The sequence below is a fragment of the Sparus aurata genome, chromosome 3 (assembly GCF_900880675.1).
Source record: "Sparus aurata chromosome 3, fSpaAur1.1, whole genome shotgun sequence".
Taxonomy (NCBI): Eukaryota; Metazoa; Chordata; class Actinopteri; order Spariformes; family Sparidae; genus Sparus; species Sparus aurata.
Window position 1 is genome coordinate 25,133,321 of NC_044189.1, and position 14,755 is coordinate 25,148,075.

Here is a 14,755-nt window from a genome sequence, read left to right on the forward strand (position 1 = left end):
TCAGTAACATGTACACATTCATTTCCTAAAAACATTTGTTGTAAGCCAACCAATAACTAAACATGTACAGAGGGATTAGATTGCAGTGTTCTAGAGGCATGGTCACATACCCATTCGTACCTTGAGGTTTTGGCTTGTCCTTCATTGTGTTTAGAGCACAAATAGTAAAGAAAACCCAACATATATTGCTTTAAACAACAACAAAACAGCAACTTCGGACCACCACATACCCATTTCAGGCTTTCCACTTAGTACCATCCACTTCCAGTTTAAGCCGTGCCTATCCCGGGTATGTGTAAGAATACAGATAAGTTATCTGGTTGAACAGATACAGATGATTGTGTATGCTCTCATCCATATCCAACATATGTTGTATCCACCTACTACTGAGGAATATGTCTGGGTCTTTAGCTGTTAAATAGACAATCTTTTTTTTTACCCGCCCACTCTCCCAAAGTGTCTATTTTCCCTTAAGCAGCCTCAACCTGTCTGAGTTTTTTTCCTGAAAAATTTCAGCTTTAATTTTACATAGGGGAGCTGTGAACGGTCAGCACTACATACAACCTTTCTATCACAATAAATGATTTGGTTGAATAATAACAACCAAAACATCAAATATTAAATATCAAATATCAAAAATATAACTTACTGTGAAAGATATAGGTTTTTATTCTTGCCAATTTGGAACAGATTGATGAAATGGACCCAAACACTAACAAAGACTAACACATTGAGGTATGCAGATCACAACTTTATTTTGGTCATTTATTTTGACACTCGATCCTCTTTTTATTCCACCATCTTCATCATAGCCAAAAACACAATGAAACAATGAAACATCAATAATAACATCCAGCTGAATCGGTGCTGTAAACTTTTCGTGATTATTTCTATTTTGACTTATTCTTTTCTCTAACATGTACGCTCTATTATTCAAACTAATTGAACCAAACTGGAGGACCTGATCAAACAAGTAGCCTCTAAGGTGCCAGTGCAAATTCACTCACCTCAGCGCTTCAACACTTACTCTCTACTACTGCCTATGACTGTAAACAAAAAATCTGATTGGTGTGAGAAAATAAAGAAAGGGGGAGTGCCGGGCCAATCAGAAAAGAGTCTTTGTTCGGAGTTGAAAATAGAGCACTTGAAGCCCAACTGTTGCCTGGAGACACAGATTGCAGGCAATTAAGGAGCCAGATTACAGTGGGGAGAAAATAGGTGATATTGTCAATGAAGCACGAATTCGTGCATGTGTGTGGGTGTGAGGGTGAGGCTGGGTGAAGTGCATGCGACTGTGCATGTGCTCAACACATGAGCGTCAGTGCAATGAAAACCGTAGACACAGAATTATTAGTGATTCTTTTCACCCTCAGCCTTTTTTAGTGTGTGAGCACCTTTCTGAATGCCCCGTGATCTGCTCGTGTGTTGATGTGCGTGCATGGATACACAGTGTTTCTGCATGATCCATTCATTAACACCTTTTCTAACTACTGGTGCTACCAATTTAAAAAAATGACTGTTAAAAAATACTGAGGATACAAGATGGAGGTGGAGGTTACAAGATGGAGGTTAATACATCACATTTTCTACCCTCAGTCGTCAGGATTCTGCTCTCTTTGAGCGTTGAGGCGGACATTACTCACTAGTATTTTTAAAATACAACAACGGTGCACTGCACGAACACAGTCTACGGTCAACAACTATATCCTGATCCTGCAGTATGAGATGTTTAACAGAGGCACAAGGTCCCCGGTTGAAGTCTTGGGGCCTCATTTATCATGAGTATTACATGAGAAAGATAAATATTAGAGGAGACATGTTAAGCTGCTGCTCAAGTACCTGAAATGCCTCACCAGTAGTCCCGCCTTTAATTACATGACTTCTTGACATCACCACAAAATTATGCCTTTTTGAATCCTGTTCTGTTCAGTGTTCAGACCTTTATGTCTGAAAAAACACCTTCATTTCAATCATTTGCATGCTAAAATGACATCTGTTTCCTTAAAAAAAAACAAAAAAACCCAAAAATAAATCCAATCAGTAAGACTGAGGCCCACGTAGACACCACATAGCCCGGCAGAGATCTTTTTTATGAAGTGGGCTGCACATTTTCCACTTTGGACAGTGTGACGGGAATCTTCCCTTCCTCTGTGCCTGGTGGCTTAGTGACCACATCCCCTGGAGCCCTCCACTTTGCCTCCGACTCTCCTCTCCGCTCCCCTCCCCCCGGTCTGTAGGAGAGCCTCTCTTTGAGGTTGGCTCTGGGGATGATCCAAACCACAGCCCCCATCGCCGCCAGGGCCGACCCCAGACAGGAGAGCCCGATCCCGGCCGCTGTGCTGAGGTGCAACCCCCTGTTGAAGCTCACGGCCTGGGTGTCCACGAAAAACAGGTCTCCCTCCCCGAACGACTCAATTTTGTGGGGAGTGGAATAACCGACTGACAGGCTGGCGATACCTGCAGTCAGGATCAGGAGACCCAGGGCCACCAGGGACACCTGGAGGGGGGATGGAGACAGAAGTGTGAAGTAGTTAGATGTGCAGCCATGGTCGGTTTTTTTCTGTTCACAGTGCTGTGTTCTTCTTGTTAGGAAAGGTCATTTTGTTGTTTGTGATGCAGAAAAAAGCCAAATTACCAAATGGGCAGGGGGCTTACATGCAATCCCTCACCTTTACAAATACCACCACACCACCGCTGGCAGTTCATCATGCAGACAACAGTTTGAAATGCACTGTTTGCACTCTGTTATACCAGACAGAGTTTTAACACGGGGGAAGCTCAACGCTGGGAGGTGAAAGCAATCGCGCGGTCAGGGCTGGCAGAGAAGTGGTGCATGAAGAATGCCATATTATGGCAGGTTACTTTGAGGGAAACGAGTGGGACAAATATCTTAAAATTAGGTGGGATAAGAAAAAAAAGGATGTAATTATGAAAAGGCTTTTACAATCACAGTTAGTCTAAAAACAGCTCTTAATCAATTTTACTGATTGGTGCAATTTACCAAGGAAGGGACTATGAAAGGATCCAGTTCATGTAAATCAGTCATACAGCGGCAACATCATTATAGTTACATCAGAAGAAAAAAAGAAAAACGGCATAAAATAAAAGATGACAGTTCATGTGACCTTCTGACGTGAGAAAACATTAATCAGATTTGAGTGCATCCATATCTATGAACTGCACTATAACTGTTCTAAATCTTCACACTGCATTTTCTCCATATTCTGTAAACGCTTCAAGTAGCTTGTTTACCTCCTGAACTGCAGCCTGAACACATGTTAATCAAGAGCGGAGGTGTCACAACCAGCACGTGAAACCACAGAGCTGTGGTTCACACTTTCACTTTGCAGTTCAGTGATGATATGAATAGAGGTTCAAAAGGTTGGAGGCATGATGGGAAATAATGGCATAAAGGAATACACTTATGCAAAATCAGCCGCTGACTACACCACATGAGTGAACAGTTGAATGAAGTTCCTGCGAGGGTGCCTGACCCGCCCTGTCCTCGGGGGAATTACGCGTACGTTTCAGAACAAACCTGCAAAGTAACGCGCATCACTTCCTGTGAGCCTGCAGGATTTCTCATGGGAGATGACAGATGCCAGTGGTGGATTTAATCTCTATTGTGTCGCATCAGTCAGTGACTGATATTTATTTAAATGAAATATCAGAGGAGGACTGATTGAGGTAAAGAAAAAAAAATACACAATAATGATAATGCTTAATGATAAATAGCAGCTACTATGCTCCAAGGAGGGCTTGAAAATTGTTTCTGTGTTTTTCTCTTTCTTACTTTATCAACAGTGATTTGTTGTGGTTCCTTTCCTGTGACAAATGAACTTGTTGTAGGTAGCTTTGGACAAAAGCGTGTGCTAAATGCTGAAAATGTAAATGTAAACGTACAATATGTCTTGCTGCCGATATTTCAGAGCGGCTGAGAGAACAGGCTCAATAATCCCTACGATGTCTGATGTGTATTCAGTGACTTTTTTCTTACTGTTATGTTCCTATTTTCAACTTCGAAGATGATTGTGTCTTGCGTGATAACTAAAAATAACATATACAACATATACAGGTTCACATAAATTGCTTTTCAGTGTGTGAGCCAACTTCTGCTTTTAAACACTTAATTTAACTCACAACTGCAGAAGTCACTGAATTGAATATGAAGTAAGTAATGTGAAAGGTTATCAGCTCAGAATCGGATAGATTAAATGGTGATGATTGAGGTGAACAGAGCGTGGTTCCTCTACCTTCCAAACGGCTGAGTTCCACCACAGGGCTGACCTCTGGCTCTGGACGAACCCTCGATCCTCCGGGTCTCTCTCCCACATGGAGGACGAGCACTCCTCGTAGAAGTGGTGCAGATAGGAACGAACCCCAAACTGAAGACAACTAGAACCCGCCTGCGAGGATGTTGTGCACAAATTACACAGGAGAAGAAAAAAAAAGGTCCTCTGTCATTCCAGTTGGCTGCATCGCTCTGTCTTTCAGGTTTGAAGACATGATAATCAACACTTCAGATTACAGCCCACAAAAAAGCTGTACAATCATTTAGTACATATGGGCATACCAGTAGGAATATGTTAATAGGAGGGAAGACAAAAGAAAAAACAGAAGAAAAGAAAAGGTGATGGGATGAGGGGATAATAACTTTGTCCTTATACGCTGTATTTTAATGAACCTAAACTCTGTTTTCCCACGTTTTGGTCTTGTAACCAAGCCACAGTATGATGCTGCATTCACATGCTCCTCAGGTGGTTTCTTTTTTCCAACTTAGGAAGTTTTTCTTCCAACTTTAGTGTGTTCATGTCAGAGCACCAAAAAGGTCAAAAAAAGTTATTAGCATTTTATCACTTAGTGTGTTTAAACACGTTGACAGCTGTACATGAAACAGTACAACGACTTATATGAGGTCAACCAGGCAACACATAGGCCAAAGTTTTCTCTGTTTTTCCATGTTGTTGGTCAAACTTGGGAGGCCGTTCGCGTGAATTTTTCCAGTTGGAAAAAAAAGCTTTTTCCCAATAATTCCTACAGCACATGAAGGAACAGTTACTGCATGAGTTAACACACTTTACACTGTTCTGAGGGCCTTTCCAGAATCTTCAAAGAAAACATCAAGGGTAAAAAAAAAAGCTGTCCATCCAGTGCATGGTGAGTTTAGTTTCTGTTCTATATGTTAACAGTACCAGGAATGGTACCAAGGTGAGTTTTCCTGTTTTCCAATTGTCATTAAAGCGTTGTCAGCAGCCATTTGTGTCTCTCTTTCCCATCACTGTAGGCAATATAACATTCATTCTGTCATTGTACGAACTCAAATCCTCCATCATCATCACACATACTCCAAGCTCACATTCAATAATGTGAGACATAAACTCTGAAGACCTGACGGGTGGTTCTCTGTGTCATCGTTTACAAAAATCTGTGTTTTGGGAAATGGAGAACCTGAAAGGAGTTTTCTCGAAGGTGTATTTTAAATGACGTTAAACACCGGCGATCCCCAGCCCTCGTTTTTATAAATCCCCATGTACCTGCGGACAGGGCCTGAGCGAAACAGATGCTTTGCCGTGTGACTCCAGCGCAGCACTAAAGCTGATACACCAGAGATGCGGACTGGGGCAAACGCTGATAATGCAACAAGGTATATAGGCTGTAAAATAAAGCAGCCCCTTGTGACACCCATTTAAAGTGCAGTGTGGTCTCCAGTCGGTATTTTAATTGGCATCCTGTACGTACGAAATGTTTTCACTAGATTTGTGGGCCATAATATAGATCGTTAGTGGAGCACATTAGATGTGCTCAGTACATCTGACTAATGTTGATCGTAAGACTCTTTTAGCTGCGATAAAATCAAATAAAACTCCAATCACCCGGGGAAACTGCAGCTCACCTCACTGCCGGAGGACTCTCCTCCTGAGCCAGAGACGCAGGCCTCGGAGCTCAGCGCCATCACACCTCACACACCTTGTACACCTGCGGTAAAAGACACACACATACACACAGTCAGAGTTCTGTACGGATTGATATGTGTACATGTCAGCTGCCAGGCTGCTGTCACACAAACACTGTTTATCTGCTGAATATGGATTCCTCTCAATAAAAGCTTCCTTGGTGGTTATAAATTCAGCCCTGTGTCGTAGAGTTGCCCCAGTTATTGTTGCAGCATGCGAGCGATTGACGGCTACCGTGGCCCTGAGGTGGCTCCATTACCACCCACGGATGAGTCACACACACGCGAGTGTGTGCGCTCTCCGTTCTTCCTCATGCACATATGCACACATGTCCCTCTTTTGTTATTCTCCTGAGGCGGTTTGATTGATTTCTTTCATTCCCTGCCTTCAAACTGTTCCTCTTCGCAGCCACACATGCCTGATCTCAGTCGGTACGAGACGGTATGTTTAACATGACTGGAACATAATGTAGAAAAACAAATCAGCAGCCACTAGAGGAGAACATGCTGCTCAGGTAATGTAACGTTTGTACGCCCATCCAAGGGCAAAATCTTCAACCCTACAGGGTGAGCTGTTACTAACAGTGGAATTATCAGTTACTGAAGGTCCAGTGTGCAGGATTTAGAGGCAGAAAAGGAATGTAATACTCCATACATCCAAAGAGTCCACAATGTTGCACCGCCATGTTTCTACAAGAGTCCAGAATGGACAAACCAAACATTCTCCAGAGAGAGCCCTTAGCGTGTTTAGTGTCCAGTGTAGAGGAGGGTGGGGCGGAGGTAGGGCTGCAGGATTCTGGAAAAAATGTGAATCACGATTTTTTTGCTTAGAATTGAGATCACGATTCTCTGGCACGATTATTTTCACAAAATGTTTATTGCACTGATGAACTTGAACAAAACAAAAAAAAACATGATAGTGTGGCAGATACTACTATGCCTCTGCCAAAGCAATGTTTTTTTGTTCATTTCAAGTTCTATCATTGGATGAGAAATTATTTTTACACAAATAAAAAAAAAAAAATTTGTCTCCCAAGATGAGAGGGCATCCTTTTATACCTCATGCTGTACAGTGTTTATTGGGGCCGTATTTTAAGCTAGGTGATATGTGATAGCTGCTGTGATCGGCTTTCTAAAATGGAAGCATAATTTTCTTCCTTTTCCAAAAGCCGCCTCAGAGGTAGAGGCAAATATGTGACTTGACGTGAAGCCCGACGTTGGGCTGTGAGCAGTTGACAACGAATTTGTCTTCAAAATAAGAGCTTTACATTACACCCCATTGGAGTTTAGAGCTGGGTTCTTAGCGGGGGGCTTTTAATTTGAGAGTAGCGACCGTTCCTAGATTGTGGCTACAACAACAAGCTAACACAACCATACAGCTAGAGATCCAGGAGACGCTAGCATCTCCTGATCTCAGCGGCTGTCCAGTTGCTCATCTAGCAGGCGAGACGGAAATAAGTGTACCCTCCGAGGCGGGAAATCGGCGGACCAAAACAGACCCCCAATTTGCCGTCCTCTGTCTAAATCCGCGGACCTAGCCGCCAAAAGGACGGGCAGATTGGCGGCTTGCTGCCCCGTCTAAAAACGGCTTCTCACTCACTGCTTCCATACGCTTAACTGCAGGCGGGCTTCCGCCACTGAATCACGTGTTGTAAAGACGCTTTACCACAGGTTGAGGGAGGAGGCAGCGGCCGTGCTGCGTTTGGGGGCGCTTCAAAAAATCCGGGGGGAAAATAGGAGCATTTGTTTGTGATTCAGCTCGAGATATAAAATGCTTCAGAATCGCTGTGTGTAGATATGAGATCACGTGTATGTGTGAATCGAGATCGCGATTTTTTAACGATTTTTTGTGCAGCCCTAGGCGGAGGTGTGTTTCGGTTTGTTACAATGCACAACCCATAGATTTGAATAGAAATTAGAGCAGCGCTGTTCAGCCTTGCTTCCAATATTGCCCGGTGGCCACTATGGGTATTGCACGAATGCAACAAGATCGATTATGGTCCTTTCTCTATTATATATTTTTAAATTGGTAAACTTTCCTGGATCTTAGAAGAGCTATCTGAGGAAACATGATGTCATCACAGTGTAAAGTCTATGGGCGAGGCCAACGGGGAAAACTCCACAGCGCACATTCAGCTGGCCGCATAACCGGAGTTAACCTGCAAGCTAGAAATCGCTTGTGGTGTGCACGTTAGGGGAGCACATCCTATGGATTGAATAGGCAACACCTTTGAGTCGGTTGTCTAGTTGTCATACATAAATCTGTGGGGGCAACATCGCAATCGGTGCCACTAAATCCTACATACTGGACCTTTAAATGAGCTTTTTGTTTGTGCATGTTGTTGTTGTTTGTTTGCAGTGCCTCGTCTCCTTGTAACTGGAAATCTTGAGGATATGAACAAAACTAAAACTAAAACCCGAGGAATGTTCTAATGCCATTAAGAAACGTTTGTGTATGATCGTGTCAAGTTGAAGAAAAGCTTATTCAAACAGGTAAATTGATTTTTTTTATTTCAACAGGCTGTCATAAATTAGCCTTAAATTAACTGTTGGAGTGTGTGCTTTAACCTCCCTGCGTAAAGCTTTTACAAAAATCAGTACATATTCCTCTGAAAGGCGTCCTGAGTGTGGCCAGACTCCAATGACTTTATTTTTTTTTACTGACATCTCAATTATTTTCGACTGTCTAGTCTTTCTTTCTAAAGGAAAAGATCTGACCTTTCTCATTTTATTCATGCCAAGTGTCAACACAATTAGAAGGAAGAACAATTTCACAAGAAAACGAGGTAGTCCATAATAACATCGCTGCAATGGATAACTTCAAATGACCTCGCGTCTAATGATGCTTTTAAATGAATGTGTGGAGCAATGATTAGTGACTCCAGTAGATTAGTTGAGTATTCCCATTCGATGTTACTTTGTACTTCCGCTTTAATACATTTCAGTGGAAAATATTGTACTGCCATTTAATTCACCCAGCAGCTTTAGTTACTGGTTACTTTTTACAGATCTAGTCACTTCTTATAGATCAACAGATTAACAATGTAAACTATGGCTGCAGTACTTTTACTTATTAAGAACTCATTCGATGTTGTTGTCTTGGTTCTCTCACTTAATAATTGAAATGCTTGTTCCTCCACAAAATGACTCACTTACAGTATATTATTTAGCACTTATGATTAATTAGTTTGTATATTATCAGCTGATCAGAATGACCATCTTAGATTTTCTCATTAATATTCGTTACAGTTACTAAACTTCCATCTTATGCTATTTTATAATTCGATTCCACGACAGCTCAGAAGGAAACCAATGTCAACTCAACTTATTTATCCAACAAAACTTGTTAGTAGATAGTTTTGAAAATCAAGATTTTCATTAAAGAAATGATAACTGGTTCAGTGCCAAAAAAGGCAATATTGTACAATACTTCACAAAAACGCAAACATTACAGAAAAGCTGAAAACACAAATTTGGGTTACAGGTTACTTTATTAATTTATCATCTCAGACTATCAGATTTTTCTCGTGATCCTCTTAGGAGGGCCGACTAAACCTCACTCCATGTTAAAGACGAGCTACAATGTTCTTTTTTCTTTTTTCACCCTCTCTGTCCATGTGATATATTATATTGGTTCTAGTGCATGAAAAAACATCTTGAAAGTTATGTGGGTGAAAACTCTTCTCTCCCACAAAAACCCCTGCTTCTCAAACGCCTCCTGAGTAGTCCCGCCTGTAGTTCTGTGACTTCTTGACATCACACAACGTCACTGTGTCGCATATTTGCATAATGTATGCCTCAATGCTAGTTTGCCACGAGAAATTGTTTTAACGCAGCTGCTCTGCTGTTGTTAGCGGTAACCAATCAGAAGAGACCGGGTGTTCAGGAGGGAGGCCCTTAAAGAGACAGGAGCTAAAACAGAGCGTTTCAGACAGGGTTGAACGGAGCAATGGACAGAATGAGGAAACTCATGTGTTTTTGAGTCTTAAACATCAATCTGAATATCTCAAATAATGACATAACAAAACGTCAGTATTTGACTAGTTGGGAATAAGACTCAAAAAATAACTTTTCTTACAAATAGGACCTTTAAAGCAGTCAAACCTATTCTATTTATAAATTATGATCCTGAAAGTGAGCATGATGCCTCCTTAAAAAATAGCTCCACTTCAAAATATCTAATGCTACCTATTACTGATGCTTCAGTGTAAGCTGTGCAAATATGTCATGTGATACCATGACACTAAGTTTTATGTTAAAGGATGGCTTCAATTAAATTTCACTGATAATACTCGGCTGTATTTTCTACTCAAGCAGGATTCTCTTAATTCTAGCGGAGTAGTTTTTTTTAACTTTGGTATTACAGGGTGCCTCCTTTAAGTAAAAGGACCAATACCACTGTATATGTTTTATATCTAGTTTTGGAGAAAAAGATTCAAACCCAGAATCTTAATATTTACAATATAAATGAGGTAATAATACAAACTCGATAATATTCAGTGTTTCATTAACTGAATAAACAAGCTGGTCTCAATGGAAAATAAGCTCCCTGTCCACAGTTTGAGGTTAGATAGGTGGCAGGGTCCGCCTGTCCTCTGAGTTTGTTTATTTTGCTTTGTTTAAGTGTAAAAGTCGGTCAGTGACGATCTATAAAATGTCTTCCCCAAAACTACATAAAAGTATGTAAAGTATCTGAGTGGTTCTTCCTCTGCCCGGGCTGTTTGATATGCAAACACATTAAATTATATCACATTATATTTATCTATCTATCTATGGCTCATAAATGGCTTTCTGAGGATCCCATTTTCACAGTCACATTAAACTCTGAGCTCTGGCACAGTATCCAGCCCTGACAGATAAGTACTAACACTGTGGCCATGTGATGGAGGCTGTTGGAGCAGAGCCCTGTCCATGGTGCTGATAAGTTTGATAACTTTCCTCCTCGCTCACAGGCGCCTTAAATCCAGATTGAACCCAGTTTAAAAAGAAAAAAAAAAAAAGCTGCGTTTATCTCACATTTCATTTGTCTTATTTAAAACTGAAGCACTCAGAGGATGCACCAAGGTTCCCTCACTGCGCCTGTAGGACACATGACATCACATATTTCTTTAACATGCTAACAGCCTGCTGTTCAGACAGCACATGTTTTGACTGGGTCGCTCGGACCAGGCACCGTCAGAAGACACGGACACAGACTGAGCAGCGGCTCCGGACTGTATGTGAGTCATCGCGGCCGTGCAGCCTCAGCTCAACTCTCACTTTTCTCCGTCGCACTTCATCTACAACCACTCAGTGTTTCCCCCTTCCACCCTCCTCCCATCTCCACCCTCGCAGCCCCCTGCCCTCACCCTGACAGCCGCTGACGGGTTCAGTCTTACCCCCTGGCCGGAGTGCTTGCTCTTCTCACTGGGGATCCATGTGCTGTCGGACCGGCTGATCTCCGGCGCGGCTGCTGATGTGATTCAGCCGAACGGAGACACTGAGCATGCGTGAAGATAGAGGGGGGGAGAAAAAACAAAACAAAACATGTGTAAACTCATGACAGTGTATGTTTTTCTGTTCAATTCTATTTTTGAGACAAGTCCACTGACTGTTCTATGTCATTAGTTCAATAAAGACAAGATTTGACACTTTTAAACTGAATGACTTCTGGTAGTGTCTCCTCAATAAGTGAATCAGACTGATAACACACAACTGATTCTTTAAATATAAATGTGACTGTCCTTTTCATTTTCATAAACTGAAGAAGTCATAACCATTTGAAGAGTTAAAGAGGCAGCGTGCAGTTTCCAAGAAAAAATACAAACTCAGAATTTTTATATTTATAACATTAATGGGTAAAAAATACAAACTCAGGAATATTTATTTTTCTTGTAAAACTGTTTGAAACTGTGTTGCCCTTTAAGGTCAGTTTGTTAATTCAGTCACGAAAACATTAAAATTTTTTCGTTTATTTAGTTTGTTGAGGCATAAAACAAATCAATCAATGAAGATCTTCTTCTGATTAATGTATTTATGTAGACTTTAATGTAAATGTATTCTCCAAAACTACACAGTTTGATTGATATTCTTGTAACATGCAAAGTAACTACCAGTAAGAAATGGTAAATCTACGGTTAATTAAACGTTAGTCAATAGTTATTTTCCTGTTAACCATCAATGAATTGCTTCATAATCCATTTATTAAGTGAATTTATTAAGAAGTTGCAACTGATATTTATGGTATTGTGTAAATGATTAATAAATAATGTGTAGTTAATCTATAAACATTATCTTGATGGCCATTATAAAGTTACAACTGATGTTTAAAAGCCTTTACAATTGCTTAATGAATAGTTTACAAAGCTTTGCATTGTTTTTTTTTAAAGGTGCAGTATGTAAGAGTATTTTAGTTGCAAACATTCATTCACAATTCTAAGCAGAATGTGAGTCACAGTTCTGACATCTATGTATTGGGTTGTACAGTTAGCATGCTAACCAGCTAGCCCCAACAAATCCTGGTCTAAAGCTCCTGTGCTAGCGGTCTGAACACTAAATATTCCCCCTTCCAGACTGCTAGCTCCACAGCTGCGCTAACAAGCTTACAGCAGCTACCGTTAGCAGCAGTTAGCGGTTACTCTGGCAACACGTGTTTGTTTTGACTTTTTACAGGTGGTCAGTTTGTACATATTGCACCTTTGACAGTGAAATAAATATGAACTAATGTTAATTTACAGCACATTCACCTCTCATTAAAGAGGGTTATTAAAGTGTTACTGATGGGCCTTTGACCAAATCAACTGAAACCTTAACTTTATTAAATCACATCTCCATAGAATGTCTGTAAAGATTTAGCGGTCCAGGCGAAACTGACTTCATCCCTCAGTTCATCATTTTTATCATCTACAAAGTACAGAGATCACAGCAAAACTTTAAAATACTATACGAAAAAAAAGTACAGTAAGCTATGAAACAGAATATATGTGTCTATATACCACAGAAGATTAAAGCATTATCCACTCGACTCATCATTTGGAACCCCATGGATTCACTACCTGCCTAAAGGAATATTTAGTGGTATTATATGGAAGCCAGATTAAGACTGCCTATATATTTATTGCTGTTCTTTCCCTCGACTAGCACTGTTGTCAGTTATTCAGCTGGGGTGTGATGTTTCCCTTTGAAGGTTGTTTAGTCTGAAGGACTCTTCGGTGTTGGGCCTCCTGGTGGTTTTGATTTGGTCCATCAACATTCCTGGGGTGGCCTCATCTTGACCTCCTACTGGGGACAACAAGTCAGGCCTTTTGCTGTTGCTTTGATTTGAAGTATTCTTTTATTTTTTGTGCAATGAATATCTTGTGTATCTTGTATCTTTGGTGTAAACTGGTGTAACCCTTTAAATCAGATAATTAATGTTCATGTTGGATTTTCAAAAATCACACAGGAGTGAAATGTGCACAAGTCCACATACTGTACTTTGCTTATATTTCTACATACTTTTAGCTATAAAGTGTAATTTTAAGGGGAGAAAATTCTAAAAAAATAAATAAATAAATAAATATATTTAGTGGCAGGTGCACACAATTTTAGATCTCATTTTGCCCTATCAGAGGTCAGATTCCTAAATTGAAATACAGTAATTTAAGTCATCATGCAGTATATAAATGACCACAAGGTTCACTTTTGGGTCTCATTTTATTCTCATTATTGTTGGCTTGACTTAGCTACTTTTGTCACAGTTGCCAAGTAAGTAAGATATCTACAGAGGCAGGCAGGTGACATGTTAGGTGACAAAATCTGGCAACTAAAAGGCAGGCAAAGAATAAAAAACCTCCAAAGTCATAGAAAAACCGAGGACAAACCTGCAAACATCGAGGAACAAATCAGGATCACAGGGAACACGAGGGGACAAGAACAGACAAAACCAACAAAGAGTGAGGAACAAATCAGGATCACAGGGAACACGAGGGGACAAGAACAGACAAAACCAACAAAGAGTGAGGGAACAACAGTTAAACAAGGTGACGAGGTGGAGGCGGAGAGACACTGAGAACAGGGCGGCGCTGACGAGGCTGATGTGAGACAGGTGTGCCGGGGGGAATCAGACTGTGTAGGAGCACAGGGGCATGTGTGAGACAGAACACCAGGAACACAGATGAGCACCAAGTAGCAAGTGACAACAACACAGAGTTCACTTTTGGGTCCAATTATGTTCAATTCTTTCTTTTTTTATATATGCACTGACCTAGCAATTTTATTGTTTTCTAGAATTTTCTATGTTAGTTTCTTTCAAATGTCCCCTTTTTAAATAAAACTAAAAACAATTAAGATAGCTCTCTTTAAAACCACAAGATGAGTACTGAGTATTTTGAAATAAGTACAACATTCTCTAGGGATATCATCATAAAGGTCCAAAAAAAATTAATAATAACGAAATACAAGAAAAAAAAAAAAAGAAAAGATATGCACACCCACACCTAATTCAATCTCTTTGAAAACTCTTTTATTCACTTCTCAATGTCTAAATTCAGAACAGGAGGGGAAAAAAGTACAGAGTTCCATCGGTGTGCAATTGTCCCTCAGTTTCATGGTTGAGTCCTTTTAAGTTGTCACCGGCAGCAAGATAAATATTGTAATTTAAGGTACGTTTTTGTACAACTCTGGAGTCTCTGAACTGTCCATCAAATGCCAATCACACAGGATAGCAGACTTTAATTGATTTCGACATTCACCAGCTGTCAATGACTAATAATAACTTTCTGGAAACGCACACTAAAAAAGGCATTTCTGCCTCTGTGAGCAGGAGTGCTCATTAAAGGCGGG

General features: G+C 40.6%; 1 protein-coding gene across 2 annotated transcripts; it reads right to left on the reverse strand.

Annotated features, from left to right (window-relative positions):
* Positions 1 to 730: 730 nt before the first annotated feature.
* nrsn1l (neurensin 1-like) lies at positions 731 to 13,813 on the reverse strand. Of its 2 annotated transcripts, XM_030410762.1 has the most exons (5): positions 13,795 to 13,813; positions 11,332 to 11,432; positions 5,894 to 5,976; positions 4,254 to 4,406; positions 731 to 2,497 (listed from the first exon to the last, which is right to left on the reverse strand). In XM_030410762.1, the coding sequence occupies exons 3-5, from the start codon at positions 5,951 to 5,953 to the stop codon at positions 2,090 to 2,092; spliced, it is 621 nt and encodes a 206-aa protein (XP_030266622.1). In that variant the 5' UTR covers positions 5,954 to 5,976; positions 11,332 to 11,432; positions 13,795 to 13,813; the 3' UTR covers positions 731 to 2,089. The 2 variants fall into 2 exon arrangements, with proteins under 2 accessions (XP_030266622.1, XP_030266625.1); XM_030410765.1 differs by lacking the exon at positions 13,795 to 13,813 and having other exon boundaries at positions 11,302 to 11,428.
* Positions 13,814 to 14,755: the final 942 nt, after the last annotated feature.